Source organism: Heliconius melpomene, chromosome 13 (genome assembly GCF_056956725.1).
Source record: "Heliconius melpomene rosina isolate 202511_hmr_F chromosome 13, ASM5695672v1, whole genome shotgun sequence".
In the NCBI taxonomy this organism is placed as follows: domain Eukaryota; kingdom Metazoa; phylum Arthropoda; class Insecta; order Lepidoptera; family Nymphalidae; genus Heliconius; species Heliconius melpomene.
In genome coordinates, this window is record NC_140401.1 from 16,630,445 (window position 1) to 16,655,870 (window position 25,426).

Consider the following 25,426-nt stretch of genomic DNA (forward strand, 5'->3'; position numbering starts at 1 on the left):
GAACTCTCTGTGCCTACTCTATAATAAAATGTAATCTCAAATAACATAACTAATACATATATTTAAAAAACTACTTTCGAGATTCCTCCATTAAAATTTTTAAACTATATAAAAATCCTCGACGTCTATAACTGATACAAAAATATTATTAATAACAGATTGATAGCGACGTACCTATTTCAAAAAGGAAACTGGTTCGAATATCCGTTGTAGTTATTTTATTCAACACAATAGACTATTATGATATTCCGAACAAAAGGTGGCTGGCACGCGAATTCCTAGTACTGAGATTCCCCGCTCTAAGAGTGAGATTTTTTTTCCATTTCTCACGAGGGTATTTCCTTTTTTTTTATCGCATTCCTAAGATATTTGTGGATGGATGCAGGTATACGTTTACTATGAGCGTCTCGTCTCTCGTCTTATGGCATTCGGTAAACTATTAAGTCTGTTAGAAAAATAGCTTCACGCATATAGTAAGAAAAGCAGAGGGAATTTAGTGTTAAGGCACTCTGTTTGTGTATTTAGAATCGAACCCACAACCGTCGTGATTACAAGTCGCCTTTTAATAATTGAAAATCGTAGTAGGTAGATACAGTATCAACAGTATCTAGTAGTTGTCATTATTATGTATATTACCATTATTTTCATATCATTTCTGTGGTTTTCTTTATCACTTTGCCTAGAATTTGAACATATTATATCGATTTTGATGTCAGTATCAGCAATTTAAAAAAATAACTGATATTTTACAGTACTGACTTCTTATTATGTATTTTGTAAAAACATTTCATTATTATTTTTAATTTAAGAGGAAACAACCAGACTATATTTTATATAGCTAAGCTTCATTATGAATTGTCTTAATAGTCTACGGTCTATAGACGCCTGACGGTTCACAACACGCCCGTCGAATAGCGATTTAATATACAATTATAAGATACTGTACGGAATTTTTATGTTTTTTATTGCGTTGCCGAAGAGATAAGTTTTTTTCACATAATATTCATAAACATTCTACAATTTAACTTTAATTTTAAATATATTTCAAAATATGTAATTTCAATTTCAAAACGCTGGATGAATAATTATTCGCTTAAAGGAGCAAAAAATTGTTTTATATTAAGCTCGATTCAAGATATCTCAACGTGTATAATTACGTTATATGTGGAAATTAATATTTTTTTTAAAAATTATAGCTCTTCATTTTTATCTGTTTTAGTATAGTTATACCTATTTAATTGTAATATAATAGTCGATTTTAATAGTAATAATAGGTTACCAAACTAAATTCTAATTCTGATAAAACATTTGATTATTGTCATTTTATAAAGTTTAAAATGCAATTATTTATAATTGCCGTTCACAATTTGATGAGCATTTTAAATGATAGGTTGATTGCTTCAAAATATTTAAGGAATCCGATACCGAGCGGAGATTTGAAATTAATTTCTAAGTAAAACCAGTAGGTGGGGTTCATTACACGCTCGCGGGGCATAAACACTTTTAATAAGATTATAATAATTTTGAGAGCCGTAACTAATCCTTTCTGATGCGAGTTTTATAGCTTTGGAATTTAGAGATGGCGTCGTATTAAATTTTACTACGCCCACAGTAGTATTCATTACTGCTATGATTATTATTTAACACTCTGTTTTTTTTCTGTCATTTTATATTCAATTATGAAACCACTTAACGGGGTTGCCATGCGAGCTATAAAATATAGTGATAATAAAAAGAGATTATAAAAAAAACATTAAATTGTCATGTCTGTGCGTCTCTTGTTCTGTGGCGCATTCTTTCTCCGTAACACCGGGAGCGCTCGTCGGCTTAATAATAATATGAACGTAAAAAACGAAAACGTCAGTTTCGAGCGCCCGCGCCTCTACCCGGCCTTCTGTCATATTCTTTTTTTTTTACATGTCTTTTTATCTTTTTTACCATTGCTCGGTGCTTCTCGTATAATCACGTGTAACGCTAGACTGTATTCAATGCGTATGTTGTTGTTAATACGAGTAAGCGAATAGGAATATTAAATTCAATTTGTGAGCCCGTTGTGGCGCGGCGTGACTGTAAACGCGATGATTTTGGGTTCGATTCCCACAGTAAGTTATTTTTTTTAGGTATAAGACCTAGCACGGTGTTGAATTCCGCCAGTTAAGAGAGTGTCTTAAGCTCTCCTCTGTTCTGTTACATGCCGAATCCACCATAAAGCTAAAGAATATATTGAATTTGTCGAAACCGGTCGATTATTTCATTGTATAGCGATAAGGCCAGATGGTGTGACGGTTAATATAGCTGGTGGTACATCTGACCAACCCGAGTTCGATCCCAGCATGGTTCCACAGACGATGTGCTTATATAGCTATTGTCTTCTAAGAACATGCTATAGTAATAATTGCATTTGTTCTTAGATCGTTCCTTCTATAGAAATTGATCTACGAATGCAACTTACATTTTTTAAAATTTAAATTTCATATGTTTTTGCTATTATGAAATGTGAAATAAAACACGAGTTTACATGTCAACGTCAGCCTATTTTTATTTGTGTTTTGTTGAACTGTCATGTATTTTGACATGGTGAGATAAACTTCATGTACCTTCTATGTCAATAGTATGTGTCAGGCAGTTTCTTCTAGATTGATTTGTGGCTAATACTCAATACAATTTTTTTTATTCGGTGGCTGTTTCAAGGCCATAATAAGTTTCTGTTTATTTTATTAAATTCACATTAGTTAATTTGAATAAAAACTTTGTAATATTAGTAAACGTGCTCACAAATATAATTAAAATATCAATTGTCTAATATAATAATAAAATCTACAAAAAAACGCGCACAACATAGAAATTCCTCACGAGTACCTTCCAAAGTGAAGTAAATTTCAAAATATAATCTCCACAGTCACCCGATACCACATCTGGCGGGCTGACCAATTGGGGAGCCGCGCTCCAGCCCGAGGGCCCGGGGGCCGGCGGGCGTGAGGGCAGGAATGTTAATCGCATCCAACTGCCCGGCCGTACAATAAAAACGATTTAACTTAGATTTTGGATATGAACTTGCTACGTTCTGGTATTTTTTTGTGTGGTGTTTTTTTTTTTATTTTGGAAAATATTTGGCTGTACTACTTACTATCTTTAGCTTGTTATAGATAATATATTTAAATAAATATTTTTATTTTTTTATAACATATTTGTAATATTTCAGTTCAATTAAAATAATAATGGGACAACAAAGAAATGTTTACATATAATTTAACACATTCCTCTATAATAAGGCGGTTGCACACGTCATACAACTGTATAATGGTCATTCAAAACAAATTGTTGGCATTCTTTACATGACCCATACAACATTAAATATTTATTGCCTCATATATGTAGCTAGCATTATATAGATAAAATTTTTATATTTATGTATGTAATAAGTCAATGCAAGATATATTTGAGTTATCTACATTTTCCATTGTTGGCAGAGAATTCGAGTAACAGAAAATAAGTAAGAAATTACTCCGTTTCTCCACTTTTCGACGTTTACTACTTCGACTTTCCTTATTGTGTGATGATTGATTGATTATATTTAACATAATTTTTTCCTTTATCAAACTGGATGAAAATATTTTAAACAAACATATTTGCTCTATATGGGAATCGAACCTACAGCCATCACATAGAGGAAATTCTTTCCAATTGCGTCAGAATGGCTATAGATATGTAGATAAGCGTTTATTTATAAAGTGGTAATTTACGACAAGGTTAGTTACGGCGTAAAGAATGACTTATCTATACTAATTTATATAACTCACATTGCAAAAGATGTTCTAGAAACTAAATTTTATTTGTTTTATTTATTTAGTATTTTTACTTGTTCAATCAAAACTATTTTTACACACTTCTAAAGTAATGTTTAAGCATGCGTCTTAAGTTTTTATTGTATTTTTTAATGTGAAATCTTATTTTTTATGTTTTGGTTAAAAAATATTTGTTTTTATTTTGAAATGAGCATCTTAATGATTATTTAAATGATAACCTAAAAAATAATAAAATATCAAAATACTACAACTATTATAAGTGAAAATTTCTACGCTCGGTTTCCAGTAGATAGGCAAAGAAAAAAAAACTAAAATTAGTTCCGTGGGGCTATAAGTGTGAAAGAGATAGCAAAATGAAAGAGTACAGCCGGTTAGAGAGAGTGGGAAGATGTAGTGAGTCGAAATGTAACCGGTCCAGGGGAGGCAGATGTCTTAAACCCCTAAGGCAATACATATCCAAACAATAAGAAAATTGTAAAAATTGAACACGTTGCTATATTAAATTGTATTTAAAACATATATTTAGTTTATAGAAGTATATGTAATTTTACTTGACTCTAATGGAATTTCTAATTTTATAGTATTCTAATGCTTTATTACTTCAATTTCTGTTGGCGCTATACGGCAAAAAACTCCGAACGCTATTAGTCGCACACATGGTGGAATGTAGGCAGCGAGCCAAATTACCTGTCTGTCTGTACAAACTCGTTAAGGTTGAATTTTATGAATTAAATTACCTTTATAAGACGACTTACCATTTTTTTAAACTCAACTCATGACGTTCAAAAGTGACGCCGTAAAGTTACAAGCAAGTAACCTGAGAATATAACAGAGTCGTATAAGTTAGCAATTTAAGAAGTCCTATAAAGTAGGATAATCATTGGCGTAGACTTGAAAGCAACATGCACCGTTCTACTTAGGTATGTGAAAAAATAAACATGCCGGTGCATGTGGCTCGAGAATTATGCGGTTAGTTAGATACAAAAAATGTACTCTGAATCTTTACGTGGTGGAAGGACGCTCGTGAAATGCTTACGTTATAGGTAATACTATGTTTTAGATGAGGAAAGCTTATCTATTTATGTTTTTATGAAAACAATACTGTTTCTGCACCTGATTATAGCAACTACAGACTTAGGATGGGAAGGATCAGGACAGGATTGCAAATACGTGTGGAGGAATTCCGGAACAAAAATGCGCGCGTCTACCTGCACCCGCACCCGCACCCGCGCAGCGCCCGCCAGATGTGCTCGCATCCCGCGCATACCAACATTGAGCCATGTAAATTGTTTACGTGGAAAATCTGAGAAAATCGCGCGCTAACTGCGCCTAACCGCATCATTGCGACGCCGCCACATGGGACTTTGTCAGCTTTTTTGCATTCCGAGCTGCCGGCGTCCAGCGTCCAGCGTCCAGCAGCTGGCGATTAAGGCAATTGTTTAAAAGTAGCATTGTAGTAACCGAGGGGAGAGTTTCAATATCGGGGTTCAAAATAAAGTAATGTCGGAATTCGTGGACGATTCGCGTGCGGACCCGGGACGGCCGGCGAGGTCACGGGGGTCCGTTACGGCCGCGGCTGCGGAGGGGGGCGGAGGCCCTTCGGAGAGATCGACCTCCGAAATGCGCCCGAGATTGCATTCTTTCGGCTGCGCGGGCGCATTCCACCGCGCGCCATCCTCGCTCGCGCCGCGCGGCGCTCCGCACCCGCAGTCGACGCGCGCCCTTTTGGGGGTTAACATGTGTCCGCTGCGGGCGCTCGCCATAGCCCGCATGGAGCCCGAGTACGGCGTGAGCGTGGGCCCCGCGTCCGCGCGCCCGCCCGGCCTGCGCGTGCGCGACGACGATGAGCCCCAGTATCAGAACCTGGACGAGCTGCGCAAGCGCCCCGAGTACGCCAACCTGGATGAGATCAGCCGCGAGTTCGGTTACCGCCTCTGTCCCGAAGGACAGAACTTGGAGGACGAGGCAATCTATGAAAATATACTGTCAGTGCGTCAAATTCGTTCCGCGGAAGTGCGTTTAGTGCCGGTGTCCGAGGTGCCGTACTACGAAGGCCAAGGTTACGTGGCGACGCAAGTTCTCAGCAGGAATGGCACCTTCCCGCAGTGTCCACCGCACACTTGGAGCCGGCTGCAGCACGCGGGCAGAATGACCGGCTCCTTGCGGCTATTCACTGTAAATATAAATGTCTATACCTTCGTTATATAAAAACAACATTCGATTCATTTATTTTATTTAAATATATTTCTCTCAACTCCGACGACAAAAATAATCTGTTAAGTAATATATTTTTGCGCTCCGGACCGGTGATTGTATAAAATTTTGATTTCTTTAAGCAAAACCGGATATGTGTACGAATGATGAGGTTACTTTTTATGCGCATTCCGAGCAAAAAGTTGTTGCTCAGTATAATATATAATACCGTATTTATGTCGGTCGCAAAAAATCACCGATGGAATTTTGGTCTAATGATTCGTTAATTTTCATGGTGACTTGATGAATTTCGTATGTACTTGTCAAGTATTGTGGTCTGTGACCCCCAGGCCCCACCAGATGTCGCATATTAGTGTTTATTTACAATCGCATATTAGCTAAAATCATGTGGTTTAATTATGTACAAAAACTCTTGATGTTTCGCACGCATCTTCCACATCGTGCGGAATAAACAGAAAGAACATGGCTCTGTTATGTATATATGTACAGTGAGCGTAACTCGGGCTAATTCATTGTTTTAATTTTTTCGCTTTGCGCTGGTAGACAAATCGCGGCGTTGAGTTCCGTCCGTTCCGTCAATGTAAGAGGGGGGAAAAAAAGAGAACGAGGTGTCTTACCACTACGTTATACCTGCCTGTAGGGAGACATATCATATCCTTACGGTACGTTCGTTATATTTACGTTACGTATACGTGGATTGAAGCGTGAAGCTATAAATATATTTTATTATGACAGAATACGATTCTGTACTCTATACTACATTATAATTTTGTATATTTTTTTTCTATTTCAAAATATAATTATCTCATCCCGCGTCCGTCTCGCGTCGGTTAATTTGAAATTATTTTAGTAGCCTAGTAATTTAATTTTAAATCAACATTTGTTTTGATGAAATTCGCTTGTATTTTAAAAATTTACATACTTATCTTTATAATTTTTATAATTTTAACTTAAAAATATGTTATTCGGCGAAAATGTTATTATTATCACAAATTAAATCAGTCAGTTACAAAAGCATCACTTAAAAAATTACGAAATTATTAAGATATATTGTTAAGAAAAATTGCTAATTATGCTATTGTATGAGGAAAATGAGTCTACCTTTATTGCTTATGCAATATATACAGTATATACTTAGTTGTTAAGAATATTCCATACTTTTTACGTAACATAAGTATTTTCATGTATATTTTTAGGCGAAATGAGCCACATTTCTCTAATCCCATCTTTAAAATTCAGAATTCATAGCACTTCTCTCAACAGCCCAAAGAGTTTATATTCTATTGTTATATTAATATTGTGTTATTTGAATAAACTGCCAATATTATTATTTATGAATTTTCAAGTGAGGTTAAAATTTACGTATTATTTATATACAATATGTTTATACATATAACTTTATCAAAAGATGAAACCTAACTCTAACTCTATTGTTCACAGGCAAAGCGGGAGATGTACGATGTGAAAAAGCAAAGGTTATGTCTCGCGCAAGATGAATACAAGCACCTTAACAATGCCTTATCTACTCTGGCAGCTTCTAGGACTAGCTGTAAGTTAATAATATTATTATAAACCAAGTATTAAAATATATATTTAAATTATTGATAATTTAAACCCTCGAAAAGGGCTCCAGAAGACTGAAAGATATTCTGGACAAAGTAAGTCACTTTTCAAGTAAAAAATAACTAAATCAAAATCAGTTCATCCGCTTGGGAGCTACGATGTCACAGACCGACATACACATTATACACATACACGCCAAAACCTACATACACAGTCATGTGAAACTTATTACATCCCTTATAACTTATAGCGTTGGTTGTTAAAAAAAGACTTAAAATTATTTTTCATAATTTTTATTCTAGAGTGATAAAATTCTTAAACTATTTATTTATTTCAAAGCTAAGATAAAGATTCTATTATTTTAAGTATTTTGTTTGATAAAAAGTGTGAAAACGTTCAGCTTAGTGCTATCTTTTACAACTTCCGGTATTACTGCATTTCTAAAGAATACTTTTGCAGGTAACAGATTATAAATTAAGTGCTTTAAGCATTTTCTAAATTACAGGTTGTATTGTTATAAAAAAAAACTTTTATGGTACAAAATGTTATCTAGAAATGCCAGTAAAAAATATGATGGATATTAAAGTAATATTTTATTAATGTTTATAACAAAATCTACAATAAAGGAAAGTATAATTTTCTTAACTGATAGAAATTAGGTAAGGAGTATTAGATTGAAATTATTTTTCTTCAAATAAAAGTCGCACATACTATATTAATAGGCACATAGTAATGTAAAAGAGAAATTCCAAATAAAAGGCATTGTCTAGTAAAGTTACGTATCAACTTTTGGTCCGCCATAATTCTCAATGGCTTGCACCAACATTCAATTCCTTTTACAATTCTATACAATACAGTACTACGATACAATAGGATATATGATTATTCAAGCTGGAAAGGTCATATCATCTTGCATCTAGCTTAAATTGAATTAAATATATATGAAATTTTATATCATTTATTCTGTTGAGAACAGAGTGTCTTGACACTAAGTTTATAAATGGAAATAACTAAGTCTAACCGCGGGTACCTACAGTTAGTTGTATTCTCTCTAGTTCCTCACGTTAGGGCGGTCAACCAAGCAAACTCTTTAATTTTATAACATTAATATCAATATCAATTGCTCAGCTTAGTATGAAAAAAAGAAAATATCTTAAACATATTTGTCTTGTAAAAGCTAAAAGCCAATATCAATAAATACAAAACGACAAGACGCGCTTTATCCACTAGATATGCAAATGTCCTATGATAGCTTCTTCAATGGGATACAACATTTAGAAAGGAGTATATTATGCAAATATTGTTCAACTAGGACCAGAGCACGCCTCTGCGTTGGCCTCAGTATATCTTTTATACCTGCTCTGTGTATTTATAACCTGTATTTATTGTTTGAAAAATTATCTTATGAAACGAATAACTATATGATTAGTACGAGTATATAATTTTTTCATCTTCATTTTTCTCATATTTTATACTTGTAATGAGAGACCACACTAGTTTTTGTTTTTTTTTTATTTAGCCATGTTAAATATGCCGTACGATACATTTTCTTTTTCTTAATAAATATTGTATTGAACCTGTGACTGGAACCAGTTGTCACGCTGCAGTATTTCAATTATAAAAATATATATTTTATTTTAATTTTATATGACTTCATAAATGAACAGTTCTAGTGTAATCTAAGTTCAACTTGAGCAATTATTATAATAACAGCAATTTTTAGAATTAAGAATAGTTTAGTATAATGCTTACTAAGAAATATGAATATAACTATATATCTATAGAAAAAAACTACAGAATAGATTCTAATAGATTTACATTTATTTCAACGTATGATTAACATTTAAGGAGCCTACCATAAAACAAACGTGATTTTTTGCCTATGGTACGGAACCCTTCAGGCGCGAGTCAATCTCGCCCTTGGCTGGTTTTTAAGGTACTTATTTTCATACAATTTTGCCAACAGTATGTTCATCAACCACATCGGTAACAACGACATCTACAACTTCTCGCCACGATCCAGAACAACTGCGCGTAGAAGTGACTCAAGCGAGAGGAAGGGTCGCTCAGTTGAGGAAGGAACTGAGGCAGGCGAGAGCAGAAGTGGCATGCGCGAGACGCGGTGTTGATACACTTGCTGAGTGAGTATAAACTAGAGAATTGTGTTATTTTTGGTGTGATATAACCTATAGGTAGATAGACCTATAGATCAATAGACTGCCCAACATTAATTCAATTTGCATATGTAGTCTCTGGTATTGGGGCATTCAATCAAACAAACTCATCAATTATATTTCTATAGATTATAGTGAATACCAAAGGCCAGAGAGGAGGGACGAACATAACATAAACTAGTTTGTTAAACATAAAAAATATAATATTTCAATATTGATAATTGAATATCAATTGCACTTTTGAAATATGTTTAAACATTTTCTTCTTAAATGAAATGTATACAATTTACACGTGGTACATCTCATGTCTATTATTTTATATGGAACTATAGATGATAAATTGCCGAGAAATGGTTTAGAGGCTACAATATGTACAAAGATTGACAGCACCTATTCATAATATTCAATAGATCTGACCTTTGTTCTACGGCGTGCCTAGTGTCTACTACTGATGATTTTTTCTAAAGCTTCACGCTTTATCACGCTTATAGGAAAGTGGGCACAGCCAACCTACTGTTAAGATACTCCGATCCCCACTTAACTTACTAGATACTACGTGTTGAGTATCGGAACTTAACGCCGCGCTTAAGACAAGAGCAAGGAAATGAAAATAATTTATTCCCTCGAGTGGGAATCGAACTGTTACGTTACCTCATAATATTTTTAACGATTATTGTGACAGGCAAAACCAAGAACGTGCTAAGATCACGCGCCTTGGATTCTTGGAAAATTCAAGTCATGTCGAACATTCCGATCTACATGTAAGATTTGTACGAGTGTTCCGAGGTCAATGGGTCAATTATGATTGATGATGACGAGACGTACGATTTTATTTCTGTTCGCCATTGTGTACAGTTATTGATAGATGCCAGATATTAGAAACTTTATGCCTGTAGATTATGGAGATATTTCTAGAAATTTGTTTGTTGGTTTTTAATACATTTTGTGGTGATGCAAAGTGTGTCTATTGATATATCACTTATTTTTCACTTGGAGTTTTTAAGAGGAAAATTTTTCAGTGGATGGTGGAGTCGTCCTAATCGAAAAAGGCTGAAATATTTTTTTTTAAATGACACATTGTTACTCATATGTCCTTCAATCTATAGTCGTTAATCGTTAAATTTAAAACGAAATATATCTTAATTTACTTTTTATGTTTCAGAGTGGAGCAAAAACTGAGTGCTCAGCAAGGATGTTACAACATCACCGAAGCCCAGGCTATTATGACTGAACTTAAAAACGTTCAGAAATCTCTCACGTCAGGAGAGAAAGAAAGGGCAGATCTTATGCAATCACTTGCCAAGTTAAAAGATGATTTAACAAGGCTGCAACTAGCAGATGCATCACCAGATCTGTCAACGTTGAGTCTACCACAGGAAAAACTGAGTACAGCATCACAGACTGACCTTTGTGCAGACTTAGTCCCAATTGGTACTAGACTAGCAGAGATGGCGCGGGTTCGCCTACAATATGATGAAGCTAGAAAACGGATACAACAAATTCAGCAACAATTAGCCGATTTAGAGGATAAAGTTCAACCTGGACAGGCTGAATCTGACAAGGATAGGCTTTTACTGTTCCAAGAAAAGGAACAACTTTTAAGGGAATTAAGAAGTATTACTCCAAGAACGAGGTCTAAACAAGAGATGAGTGATATTCAAACCGAATGCAAGAGATTGGAGCAAGATTTGAAAAATGCTTTCGAAATGTCCAACAAATGTATAGCAGATAGATTGAGGCTACACGAAGAGAAACAATTGTTATTACAACAATTAAAGGACGCGTTAACTTCTATGACGACTTTGGAAGGACAATTGAAAACGTTATCAGCGTCTACGTTATCAGTGTCGAGTAGTTCCAGTTTGGGATCGTTATCAACGGCTAGTAGCAAAGGATCGTTAAGTTCGGGGATAAGCTTTACGGATATATACGGAGGTCCGCAGATAGCAAGTTCTTTTCAAGCGGACAAACCTATTGATATGGTTGATCTGCATCGAAGAGTGGAAAGGTGAGTCTATTTTTATATATAAACAAATTTTAAATAGATAGGTACTTATAACGAAATTAATTATTTTTAAATTTTGAATAAATTTTAAGTTTTCATTACATAAACTAAACTAATTATTTACATTGTTTAATTGTGGACGAAATTGAAAGCTTACATTTTACTGTCAATTTTGATTACGTGATTAATGTCGCGTTTCTATTTCATTCCACAAAAATATTTACCACATATCGATAGAGATAATAGTTCATTAGCTTTTATTATATTTAGATATCGGAACATAATATTATCTTTGTTAATATAAGGTAATCGACATTCCAATCTAAATCAATGTTTCATAACTGCAATAAAGTGAACCTAACAGTAGTTTATTAATATCGTGTTATTGCTACTTTAGTTCAAATATTATGATAATTTTTAGAATTATCGAGGTTTTGCGTTTCAAAATTGTACACATTATGAATTAAAGTATTATTTTTTATGGATATTTATGAATATGATTTCTTTTATTATATTAATAACAATTAGATACACTCGTACTTACTACGAGAAAATTCTATAATAAGTAATTTTTATTAAGTTTTTCGCAAACATTAAAGTTTTATTCTCTACCAGGTTACTCCGCGGCACAAGTTTCCCTGATAGCGCTACACCAGGCACCAGCAGTTCGTTATCACAGCCATCGTTATCACCAAGAAGTAGCTTATCATCAGCTAGCCCACCACCGCCACCGCCATCTTATCATCAGGTATGAAAACTATAGGAGTATATAGAGTTTTTTGATGGATTTAAGTCCGTGATTTTTTTTTTGTAACCAGTGTAAAAAACAATATAAAAAACATTAAATAACTCCCGCTTAACTCACAACTATCGACTTGACCATTATAGTACGCTGTGACACTGCTACAGAGTCAAAATATGTTTATATGGCGAGTACCAAATTTTAATATACTCAATTTGTAGATTAATTTTAATTTTTTTAATTAAATTTGCAGGTAGAAAGACAAAGGCGGCAGCAAAGGGAACTAGAGGAGAAATTGGCTGAAATGAGAATAGGTGTAGCTACAGGACTCAACGAAATCACTGGCTTATCTACCAGTGAGTAAATTTAAAATTAAAAAATTATTAAAATATGTTTTTAATTGCTATGAGCTTATAATTTCGTCAAATATCCCGCCACATCAACATCTCGAATAAATACTACAATTTTATACAGACAATTGTACGTACACAGGGTTATTTTGGAAACCTTGTATTAAGATGAAGTTACGTATATATTTACAAGTATCTATTGAATTAGAAATAGTAGTTTCTAAGCTTAGTGCTTTCGGCCAAACGAACTCTTCACTTTTATAATTGTGTAAATAATACATTTTATTTTTTCGCAGTTCCCGTTCAGCTACAAGGCCCAGGACGACCCATCGAGCCGTTGTCTCCCATATCAGAGACGCCCCCCAAAACGTCACCTCCCACCCCGCCATCACCACGGACTCCCTCATCTAGTGGTAACGTGTTCTATTCCCGATAACGACTTATCATAAAGATGAAATACTGTGCGGTGCCCGACAGTGTCGCTCTGAAGTTAGGCTTTCTTCAATTTTGCGCATTGTTCCCTCGGGAAAAAAATAATCAAAGTAGAAAAAAATCTGCACAGCCTTCCACAGCTAATTTTATTGCGGTTACTACGTAGACTTTATATTTTTATCTAATTTCATTTGAAACCAATTGTATTTTATACCTTATTTGAAACTTAATGGTTTATATTTTCTATTTTATTATTTATTTTGTAGGTACTAACACTAGATCAGTGTCAGCAGCAGTGAGCGATGAATCGGTGGCAGGTGACTCCGGTGTGTTTGAAGCGGCCCAAGGGGGCGATGCTGGTACGAAGTTACTTTATTATTTAAAGCTTTATATAGTCTATCATTTATAATATACTGGGATAACACCACCACGACATCACAATATGTGTACAGTTAGATACAGTACTACTGCAACACAGTGGCCTTAATGGCTGTCGATAGCGACGATTTATTATTATTATTATTTTTTAGCTATCACAGCTTTGTGCTATATGCTATATGCGAGCACATAGCATGGTAGACAGAGGGAACTTAGGGTTATCACACTACGTTTTACACACACCGCCTAATTTTCAAGTTATCGAGTGACGAATCTCAACGCCGTGCATTGTTATGAAAGCGAGGAGATGAAAATGATATGTCTCTCTAACGAGAACTAAACCCACAACCTTCGCGTCTAGAATTAGACGATGCACCACGACGACCTTTAGGTTTAATTATTTAGTATTCATGTATATTACTACTTACAAATACATATTTAATCTTCTAATTAACATTTATCATTGTTACAGTAAACAGTGCGCAAATTGAAATCAAATTGCGATACTGTTCAGATGAAAGTGCTTTGGAAATTGGCATTCTTAGAGCAAGGAATCTACACGCTTTGTACATTGATGTGGGGACTGAAGTGTAAGTATATCGGTATTTTTTTACTTGTAAAGAGGCTAAGAAGCGTTTGGTAGTAAATAACGCGAGAAGTGGGTTCCCATTCGAGGAAACTAAAAATTAAATATTTTCATTTCTTTGCTCTGGTAGTAAGGCAAAACGTGACTTTGAGTTCCGTAACTCAACACCAAGGTGTCTAGAATTCAGTATAAAATGGAAAAGATGAATATTTGAATATAGAATAGTTGAATATATTATATCTTAATCTTATTCTTGGATAAGTCATTTAACTCTATTAAACCATATTTAATTGCTATCTTCTAATGCTACTTCCTTACATACATACATATACATTGATGGTTTTACGAAACCCAATAAATAAACACAAAAAATGACTAACTAAATGTCTTCTTCTTTAGTTCTGTTCGAGGTGCCCTCGTCATAGGCGGTGGTGGCGGTGTAGCATTCAGCAGTGCAGCGCTGCAGTGGCGCGGCGTTACCTTACTATGGAGGAAAACGCAACGCGCTGCAGTAAGCGCTAAAGCGCTTAGGGCTGCAACTTTGCAGATCAACCTCTCCGCTGGTGCTGAGTGCCTGGTACTTATATTTTATATTTTTGTGTATATTTGTTTATTATATTTTTTTTTATGCTGGTAGTATTTATTACATTTTTTTAATGTTTAATTGTTGCTTTGACTTATGACATTATATAATTATAAAAATCTAAGTTTATTTAAATATTATATAATACCTTATGCAAAAATTTTCGTTGTATGTCGCCATTTATAATTTAAATTTTAAAAATAATAATGAGATAGATAACACTTAAAATAAAATGTATCTTACTTAACTAATGTTTGTTTGCATAATTATTTGGTGTGAAATAAAAAAAGGATACTTGCCTACTTTTCATTAACTATGTGTTATGTAATTTTCTTTCATTATTAAATCTGCCGTTTTATACCAGTCTTTAAAATTATAAATATAAATATGATGATAAAAGCCAAATTTGAGTATTCGGCGTCAACGCCTTGAGTGCCTTGTGAAGAATATAGGGCGAGAGCGATTTAATACTGATATTTTATAATTTTGTCAATAAATTACATAATCTTCTTCCAAAATCTAATAATTAATTTATTTCAGGGTTGCACACAAGTCAGTTTAGCGGACTTCGATCCGGATACAGTGTCTCAGAAGTGGTATAATGTATTAAGCTTCAGAAGTATGAGACGAGATGAGAGCTCGGATGAATCTACTGTTATATCTTCACAAACTTCCACTCTTACTAGGAATAGAGGTAAATATAAGTTAATATCGACTGTTAAAATTAAACTTAAAATAAAAATAAAATACTGTTATAATATAAAATCAAACCAAAGTTGTGAGTCCATTTCCACTGCAGGTAGTGGATTCTTATTATTTCCTTGCTCTGGTGCGCGGCGTTGCATTCCACCACTCAACAAACGATATTAAAGTATGTGGGGATTAGAGTGTCTTACAATTAGGTTCCTTCTGCCTACCTTTCTATATATATGCGGGATACAGTGTGAATACGTTTTATTTATTATAAAATAAATAAATCACCTTTATGTATTTATTTATTATATTTAATTTGTTTGTTTAGGTCCTGAGAGTATGACCGGAGCAGAATGCAATGTAGATTGTGAGAATTCGGCATCCGAAGATGAAGAATCAAGAGAGCCACTTAATCAGGTATAATTATATATTTTATAAGTTATTTATGTTTAATATTCTTGTTTTATTTTGTGGATTGGATGGATACTCATCTCTTTTTGTTGTTAATGGTAATATATAAAATCAGTAGCTAAAAATATGTTTTAAAAAATTATTTTATTCAGATTTATTGTTAAAACAAAATGTACTACTATTTAAAAGAGATTGCAAGTCAAAAATCTAAATATTAAATAATTGATTACCTCGAGTAGGAATCCAACTCACAGCCGTCGCATTTACTATCATACGCTGTAATCATTGCACCAGAACTGCCTTAAACAGATAATATTTAAAATTAAATTAAAACATTTAATAACAGATAGTTGAAGAAGACTCCTTCGAAGACTACATACCAGAGGACATTGTGTTAGAAGATGAATACTTGCCGTCGACCGCTGAAAAAGAAACTAATACTGAATGCAATTTCTGTCCTGAAGGAAGACAGCTGCATAGACGGTGAGATTTATTTTTTTATTACATATTTATATGTAAAGTGAAAAAAAGGGAAATGAGTGTCAAAGTTGGTACAGTGAGATTGATGAGTTGTGACCGCTATAAAGTTAGGCAGGCAGCACAATATCTGAATGTTCAGAAAACCTAACTTTAGGGCAACCGCGGCTCGTCACCCGTACTCTGTATCTATGAATATTTCTAGAAGTAAATAATACATAATTATGCTATGCAGCGATTATCTAATTAGGAAAATATTCATCTATGATAACTTTATTTTTATGAACTTCTATATCTTCACTACAAAACAAAAAAACACGTTTTAACCAAAAAAAAAAAATATATCAAAATTACAAAAAAAAAGAAATAAGATAAGTTTTCAATAATATTTCCCCACAACAGATATATAATAAGGCGGGAGGCGGACGGAAAGCCTCACGAGGATATCGCACTAGAGCTATAGTTACATACCGTCCATATGTATATCTGTATATATTATATCTTAGGTATGTTTATTGTGTAAAGTGTGAGCTTGTTTTGCATTCGAAATTAACATTATTAATAGATTGAAATTATTAATTATATACCGTCCTGTAATTATTGAGGAGGACAGGCAGGTTAATAAAAAGTATTAAGACAGATAATTTTTTATTATCGCGTATTCATATATCGTAAAAGATAAAACATTTTATAACGATACAGTAATATACAACTGTGTTGCTGTCAAAAACCGTCAATACAAAAGTTATATGAAATTTAAATAGAACCAAATAATAATGTGAACCACATTATGAAAGATAATTGTGTATTTGTTATTTTACATCTTGTAAAGTCACTTTTAGAGAAGTCTAGCATATTCTTTTATGTAATATTTTTAGACAAAGAAAGCATAATGCTTGCATGACAAGCAAGTAAAGCATGGCATGAAGGTTATGTGCGTCAGTCACGAAATATTATATATATACTAATATACATACATATAGCATGGTTTGAAAATTGATGTTTTTTAAATATATTTAGGATGTTGATTTTTTTGTATCTAATTAAATATTTTAATGTATAAATTGTTCAAAGTAATAAGCATATAAATAATATGTTTTTTATCCTTTTTTATTTTTCGTTCTTTCCCGCAAAATAAACATTAGTATGCCACTTGTTAGTTGCTACTAGCATATGACGTCATAAGTTACCAAATAATTATCATCAACGGTTTGCAATTTTTGGACCATTTCAATGATTTTTTAAATGTTTCTATAAATAATAAAAAGAAATTAAATAATCTTCAATATTACCTTTAATATAAGTCAACATCCTTAATAACATATAATAATAAAGTGACTTCTGTAACAATTAATTGATCATCTTATTATTAATAAAAGATACTTGCTATTTATTTATTAATTAATTATAAATGTTATTATTTATTATAGAAAAAGTCAACAAGTAAGCTCAAATCAAGAAGAGTCGCTCGCGACTATAAAACGATCTCAGACATTCTCACCACAACCACAAAGTATCGGCAAAGGGCAATACATTTGCAGGTAATAATAATAAATTATAATTTATGTATTAAACTACCTAGAGACCAGCCATGGCGCAGGAGCACAAGCGTGCTACTGTAAATGCGACAAGTTGCAAATTCGACTCCCACTCGAGCAAGTTATATATTTAATATTTTTATTTCTTCGGTTTGTTAACGAGACTAAAGGCGGTGGCCCAACTCGTAATGTTTTCAGAATTCGGTGAGTGTCTTAAATGTAATGGGAATTGAGTGTCTCAGGTTCCCTCGCATATCTTGCTATGTCCACAACAGGAGAGAAGCGGATAAAGCGTGAATTTAAAAATAATGAAATGTAACAATTTTTCCTCCATTTTCAGGCTAAATCGTTCAGAATCTGATTCATTCATGGCGCAGTATTCCCGACGAGTGACATTACAGCCGCCGTCTGTCGGCATTCCCTTCGATAGGAGTGTGAGGGAGAGACGTTCTTTGAGGTTATTATTATATTTTAATATATTAGTAGATTTATATAAATATATATTTTTTAATATACAGGGACGACAAGAGAAATTAGAATATACATACTTTTTATTGCATGAGTATTTTTTTAAGAATATATATATACGGTTTGTCTTGGCAGCCTTAAAAGCCTAGCGCTTTTTGAACTTTTCCCAAAACATATATCTCATATACGAACACTTAATATAATATCAATTATAATATTTATAAATAATTTTTTCACACAAAAATAACCACCTAATACCATTTCCAGGTGGGGTCGAGTGCGAGGCGGTGCTCGTAAAGTGACATCCAGGTCTAAATCAGCCAGAACTAGCCTGGACCTGTCGTTAGACCTGCACGCGCAACACGCCCGCCTGGCCGACTTGAGACAGGAAATCACGCATCTAACTCAACTTAAGAAACGGTAAGGATAAAGATAAAATTATCCTGACACAGCTGTATATGTATATATACAGCTTGTCGCTGTATCACGCATATAACAAGATAGGCCTAGGAAACTTGTGTTAAGACACTTTAAGCCCCAAGCGCTGCATCGCTTTCGAGGCATTGCTTATCTTTGTCTTGTTATTTGAACTTACATATTATAATTAAACTTATTATATCTCTGTGGGAAGATTTTAACATTGCTAATAGATAGTTATGAAACATTTAATTAGAAAAAACAAATTAGCTCAAAATAAAGTTTAAGCAAGCTTAGAAAATTAAATAAAACATTTTAACATAAAAATAGTATACATATATAATGTATTTGTATGTATTTTGTATAGTCTCGAAGAAGCCTGCTCCCGCGGTGACCCCACACTCGCACAATGGGTGGCGGAGGACGAAACACTGCGTAAATTGATCTCTACGCCCGTAGAGTCAAAGGACAGAGTGTCCAGACTCTTCCACAGGACATGCAGAGAGATCTACCGGCTGAGGAAATCTAGGCAGGGTGGCAGGAAACCGGATTTAGTCACTTTTAAGTGAGTTTTGTCCTATTTTTTTTTTATTTTCACACTATCTACCCAACTGGACAAAACACTCCGTGGATAACACAAATTTTGAGACATTGCGTGTTGAATAGTGGAACTCAATGTCGAGCTTTGTCTTGAAGCAGAGCCAGGACTGGGGGAATCGAACTAACAGCCGACGCGTTTACAGTCAAACCTTGGTAAAAAGACATTTAGACTCACAATTATTTCAATATTCAATTTCTTTTTTTTAGTTTAAGTGTTGTTGTTGTTGACGAGAGAGATTGAGATGTTTCTTAATTGCTTAATGATTGTATCATTTTTTTTATAATCATTTCGCACGTTCCATTATTATCACTAAAACAACAAATTATCTCCCCAACAGAGAAAAAATGGCGTTCTTTACACGCACCAAGCAAATACCGATACTACCAGACGAGGAAGGCGAACTATCAGACGAGTGGGAAGAGTTAGAAGAGCGGCGCACACCAGACGGTAGATCTTCCAAGACTTCCTACGAACGACGGGAAACGAACCCCGAACCTGTGGAATGCAAAAACCCATGTATACAGGAGCCGTGCTACGAGAGTATTGAAGATGCGAAGACTGAAGAGAGGTATGAATTTGTTGTAGATAGAGTACTTGGTGTGCAAGTTTGAATGGATTAGATGGATTTTTTTATTTGTATGTATTTTATATGGATATGTTACGGAGCTCCATAATCGTAAACTATCAGATATCCGAAACAAAAACTATTTGAACCGTAATATTTGTAATTTCATGTATTATTGTATAATTTTTGTAAGTTTAGATGTGATATTTTTTATTATTGTTGGTTGCAGGATGATGAATAATGTGTCATTTGTCATGTTTTTAAAAAAAGATGTAAAATAGAAACTGTTCTATTTTCAATTTTTCAAAATTTAAGTTAAAGTATATAATTATATTTATTAACTGTATGTCTTCTATGTTACATTATACACCTATTTGATTTATCATTTAATTTCATCTGATCTATGTTTGGTATTTTTATAATATAAGATAATTAATTTTATGAAGGTTGGATCAAATATGGCTGAATGTATTGTATCTGAGAGTGGACTTAACAAAGAATTATAATAAAATATGTATATCTAATTATGATATTTATCTTTATTAAACAATAAATATTTTAAAAACTTATATTTAAGTCTGTTGCAACATTTTGTTTTAATTATGCAATTTGTTTTTTTCAAGTTTTTCAATTACCACTAACTTCACTGAGCAAGCACTTTTTATTCTATAAAATAAGAAAACATAGTAACGACAATTTGAAACACTAAATTTTAAATTACAATTTTGTAATATCATAATGAGATATACTTAGAAAACTAAAAATGGCACCGAAAAAAATCACTTATCCACTGTGATCACTATTGCCTTTGAGATTCGTAGATTGAAGACTGAAATGAAGTAATTATATATATTATCTATATACATTCTACACGTAAAAGGGGTGCCATAAGAAATCATTTACAAAAATATATATTTCATGTATAGTATTATTATGTATTTATATACAAAAGGCATAAAGTATGTTGTTATGTGTTTACGCTCAAGGCTGGTAGGCAGGCGGCGCTAAGTTCCGCATCTCGAAAACTGGACGGCGGTGTGTAGGGAACGGAGTGTCTTAACACTAGATTCCTTTTACCCATCCATTGCTATAAGCGGAATACAGCGTGAAATAGCTATGTACAAAAAAATAGTGCCTTTTCGGTGCCTTATGTTGTGCCATAGCCGGCAAGCAACATTGGTGTACAAAGTAGAGTATGGAAGTCACAAAAATATGCCAAACTTTGTTTTTTTTTAATAATAATAATGGTGTACATACGTAAAGACCCACCGGGCTTCGGTTATATATAATGGATTCCACCGAAACGACTTGATAGGCCAAAAACGCTTTGTAAATACGGCTGCGAATGAACAGTGGGTCATATTACTTTGAACATGTTCTTTTGTAACATCAGGAAATTTATTGAGATTAGACGTTAGTACAGCGTTTGATTTGTATAATGCAGAATTATCATGTATAGAATATGTACATACGTACATTACACAATAAAAGGATAAAAAATCTAAAAATATAATTAAAAATCTTAAAATTTTATGGATTTATTATCTTTATTTTTCTGTAACATCAAAAATATGAAATTACCTATAACTAAATCAAACATTGTACTAGTGTCAAAATTACATTTGCTATGATTGACGTTGTCGTTGATAAAGATTAAAAATGTATTTTGTATTTTTCTTTAAAATAAACTCCAAGAAATAAGCGTGGCTCACATCTGCCTTATTTAAATGCTTTTTAAAGTATACATTGGTAACAATAATAATTTTCGATGTTATAGTAATTTATACAATATACTATAGTGGTATGATTTTTTATAATTTACTAAAGTATTTATTTCCAATGTTGGATGTTTTTAATTCCATATAAAAATTTTACTATTTGATCTGAAATGATACTGGCAGACATCTCAATATTACGACCTCGTACGTAAGATGTGAATTAGTTTTTAGTTGTAAATTTTTGTAAATCATGTACATAATACGAGATTAAATCTGCATTCTTATTTTTACTTTAAAATTTATTACTAAAATATTTTTTTATAAGATCTAGATTATAGATAGACGCAATAAGTAATGTTACATTATTGTATAAAAAAATGTATATTTTTTATGCCTTTACTTGAAGTTTATACATACATAGTTTTGTAATTGTTACAAGGTGAACATTGATTTGCCAAATTAATTTAATGTTTTAATTTTTTCCATGAAAAGGGATTATATTTTGTAAAGATGCCAATACCGACGATAGAATGTTGATATTAATAAAACGTGAAAATAAAAATAATAAATCAATTAACTAATTGTTTGATTTTACTTTCCTTTATATATATATATTTAATTAAATAAAATATAAGGGTTGTCGTGCTCTAGTGCAGCGGCAGAGGTGTGTGATAGTAAATACGATACTTGTGTTCGCCGCTCAAGACGCAATGACTTGAGAACTCGGAGGAAAGTGGGAAACGGAGTGTCTCAACATAGTGTCTAGACACTAGGTTTCTATTCCTCTACCCATTTTTTACAAAGCTTAAAAAAATACTTAAAAATTTTACTTTATAATTCATATATTTTTTCAATCACATTTGTTTTTTTAAAATACAGATGAAATAAATAATCTTAACATATATAACTCCTAAAAGTCAAAATTCATAAAAGTAAAACTAGGTAATATCAATAACTATGTAAAATTATGGTATATACATACGTATTAAATACAGCATACTTCATACAAAGTAAACCTACAATGAATACAAACATGCGATTCTAATAAAAACTTCCATTAAAATTGTACTAATTACAGAACAACCTCAAATATTTTTATAAAAATGCGGCGCCGACATTAAAATTCCATTAAATATGACGCAGCAAAAAGCTTAAAATTATTTTAAAATGGAACTAGTACATAGTTGCAAAGACAAATGGAATTTTATATTTTTTTCAGCTTTACGTTTTTTTATACAACGGGATAGCGAGGCAAACTCCATCTAGTGTTAAGACACTCTGTTCTCCACTTTTCACTGGTTTAAAAAAATGGCGTATTGAGTGGCGACACTTAAAATTACTGCACACTTACCTTAATATACTAATATTTAAGTGTTCTATTTATATTCAAGGAGGTATAATATTTCTACAAAATATCCTAATTGCCTCCAATAGTTCACCACGAAATAGCAGTAGATTGTATAACGCGTTTTACAATGCTAATGACACCAAGAGTTCTTTTATGAATTACTGGAAGTTTTGTAGCATATTATTTTTATCAAAATTAAGCCAAAGGAGAATGAAACTTTTGGGCTAAACATGTATTACATGTAAAGAGTTGAGATGTGGTCTAAAAAATTTGTCATTTCTCTTTTGAGCGGAAAGTGGAGAATGCATAGAACAAAAAAATACTTGCCTATACCCTATTCAATATATTAAAGAAATACGGACAAAAAGAAAACATTATTCATATAACATTATTTTCTTTAATTATCCCAACCCCTAACTACAAAATAAGATTTAAAAAGCCTTCGTTGACTACAGTTAATTATTATATTTTATTCACCCCCTGGGAACCCCGGAAATGAGTTAAGATTATCTTAAATCAAGCGCCGCGTCGTTAGGAATTAGGGTAAAAAGTTGAAACGACAGTTTTTATTTTAATTATTTTTATTGGGCATATCAGATTCGGTAGCGCCGTTAGACTGTATCCAAGTGGAATTATTTCTTTATGGGGGTTGTAGCTTATTATTATTTTTTTTAATATGGAAAAATTTAAATTTCTAATTAAAATTATATAGTATGGCATAGGTATGACATTTTTTTATAAAAAAAGACTATTAAAAGAAAATAGTGATTTTCACCGCAATTAGTAAATTTTTTTACGCGGTTTTTATTAAGTCTACTTTTTGCTTAGCTTAGCGTGTTGAATGGTGGAACTCAACATCGGGCTTTGCATCGTTACCGGGGAGAGGAAATGAACAGCAACACGCTTTTGCGCCATGACAGCCTTGTTATTCGGCGATATTTGATTTGGCTTGATGTTATGTGATAATTCTTATCATAAATCTAGAGGCCATCGTGGCGCTGGGGCACAAGGATATGACTGTAACTCGACGGTTGTGAGTTCGATTCCCACTCGATGGAATGAGTTATTATTTATTAATATTTTCATTTCTTCGCTCTTGCAACCTACAAGACAAAAGCCAAGCCAAGCCAAAGCCAAATAAGCCATAGCCCGAGAATTAAGAGAGAAAGTAGGTACGTCAGTAACGAAGTCTTTATACGAGGTTCCCTCTGCCTACCCTGCTATGCGAGAAGTAGCATTTTTTAAAGAGATTTGTAGAATGTATGTATATAAATATAATATTATACGAAAAAATTCAAGATTATTAAAGTTGTTTTCCTGCACTTATTCCTATTTCCATACCTTTATGCTTATGTTTTGTGGAAGTTGATTGCTCTAAATTACAAGATTTGGGCGTAAATGGACTTATTATTTGACAGATTCATTGAAGCCAAGTTGCCCAACACTACAACGTCTGACGCGACGGTCGTGGGTATAATTCCCATTTGTGGGAATGAGTTATTTTCATTTCCTCGCTCTGGACACAAGCCAAAACGTGGCGTTTGAGTTTAACCATTCAACACGCAATGTGTCAAAAATTGGTAACATACTTTGCTATGCGGGAATCAACCTGAAGCTGTTTTTGTTATCAAATAATATAAAAAATCAAACATTTTCACACAGCAGGATAGGCAGAGGGAAACCTAGAGCTACGACATTCCGTTCACTATTTCCGGCAAACTCTAAAACCATTGCGTGTTGAGTGCCGGAACTTAACGCTGCGCTTTACCTCGACACCATAGCGAAGAAGAAGGCTCTATTAAAAATATCTCAATTAAACTTAATATTACCTATTTCCAAATCGCTTCACAGTACTAACTTAGCCCACACCCCTGCGTGACTGGCCGCCGTCACGCGCCGCGTCCTCCGGAAACGTCCGGACGTCGGGGGGGACGAACAATACACCCTGTTGGTATTATGGTAATGCTGACCGATAGCTGTAAGCTATGTTATGTTTATAGCTGAAGTAGAAGCAAAAAAATGTATGTAAAAAAACTGATTGCTACGGAATTATTAGTTAGTTTAGCTTTTTTAGAGGGAATCTAGTCTTATCACACTTTGCTTTTTTTGCATACTTTTCACCGAATTCGTGGCATTACGTGTTGAGTGGAGGAACTCAACGCCGCGTTTTGTCTTGTTGCCAGAGATTAAATATTGCATTCCAATTAGTGGCAATCGAGCCCACAACTGTCGCGTTTACAGTCGGTATGCAGTGCCACTGTGCCACGTTATTATACGTAATTATTATTTTATATACTTAACTATTACTTAACACTTATAGCAGGATAGGCAGAGGGAACCTTGTGTTGAAATACTCC

The 25,426-nt window shown here is 33.4% G+C and overlaps 1 protein-coding gene across 2 annotated transcripts in view; it reads left to right on the forward strand.

Moving 5' to 3' along the window:
- The window catches only part of kibra (WW and C2 domain containing protein kibra), a 65,123-nt gene extending 42,825 nt beyond the window's left edge, over positions 1-22,298 (forward strand). The window contains exons 1-18 of one of the 2 annotated variants that reach the window (XM_085196869.1): positions 5,292-5,981; positions 7,461-7,569; positions 9,550-9,724; positions 10,920-11,765; positions 12,378-12,510; positions 12,758-12,860; positions 13,151-13,267; positions 13,553-13,645; positions 14,137-14,254; positions 14,650-14,827; positions 15,374-15,527; positions 15,855-15,943; positions 16,284-16,420; positions 17,845-17,955; positions 18,293-18,409; positions 18,688-18,840; positions 19,205-19,402; positions 19,776-22,298. In XM_085196869.1, coding sequence (XP_085052995.1) covers positions 5,307-5,981; positions 7,461-7,569; positions 9,550-9,724; positions 10,920-11,765; positions 12,378-12,510; positions 12,758-12,860; positions 13,151-13,267; positions 13,553-13,645; positions 14,137-14,254; positions 14,650-14,827; positions 15,374-15,527; positions 15,855-15,943; positions 16,284-16,420; positions 17,845-17,955; positions 18,293-18,409; positions 18,688-18,840; positions 19,205-19,402; positions 19,776-20,049 — 3,780 coding nt within the window. In that variant the 5' untranslated portion in view covers positions 5,292-5,306 and the 3' untranslated portion in view covers positions 20,050-22,298. Of the gene's footprint in view, positions 1-5,291; positions 5,982-7,460; positions 7,570-9,549; positions 9,725-10,919; positions 11,766-12,377; positions 12,511-12,757; positions 12,861-13,150; positions 13,268-13,552; positions 13,646-14,136; positions 14,255-14,649; positions 14,828-15,373; positions 15,528-15,854; positions 15,944-16,283; positions 16,421-17,844; positions 17,956-18,292; positions 18,410-18,687; positions 18,841-19,204; positions 19,403-19,775 lie in introns of those variants that run through there. The other variant, XM_085196870.1, reaches the window with a different exon arrangement.
- The last annotated feature ends 3,128 nt before the right edge of the window (positions 22,299-25,426 follow it).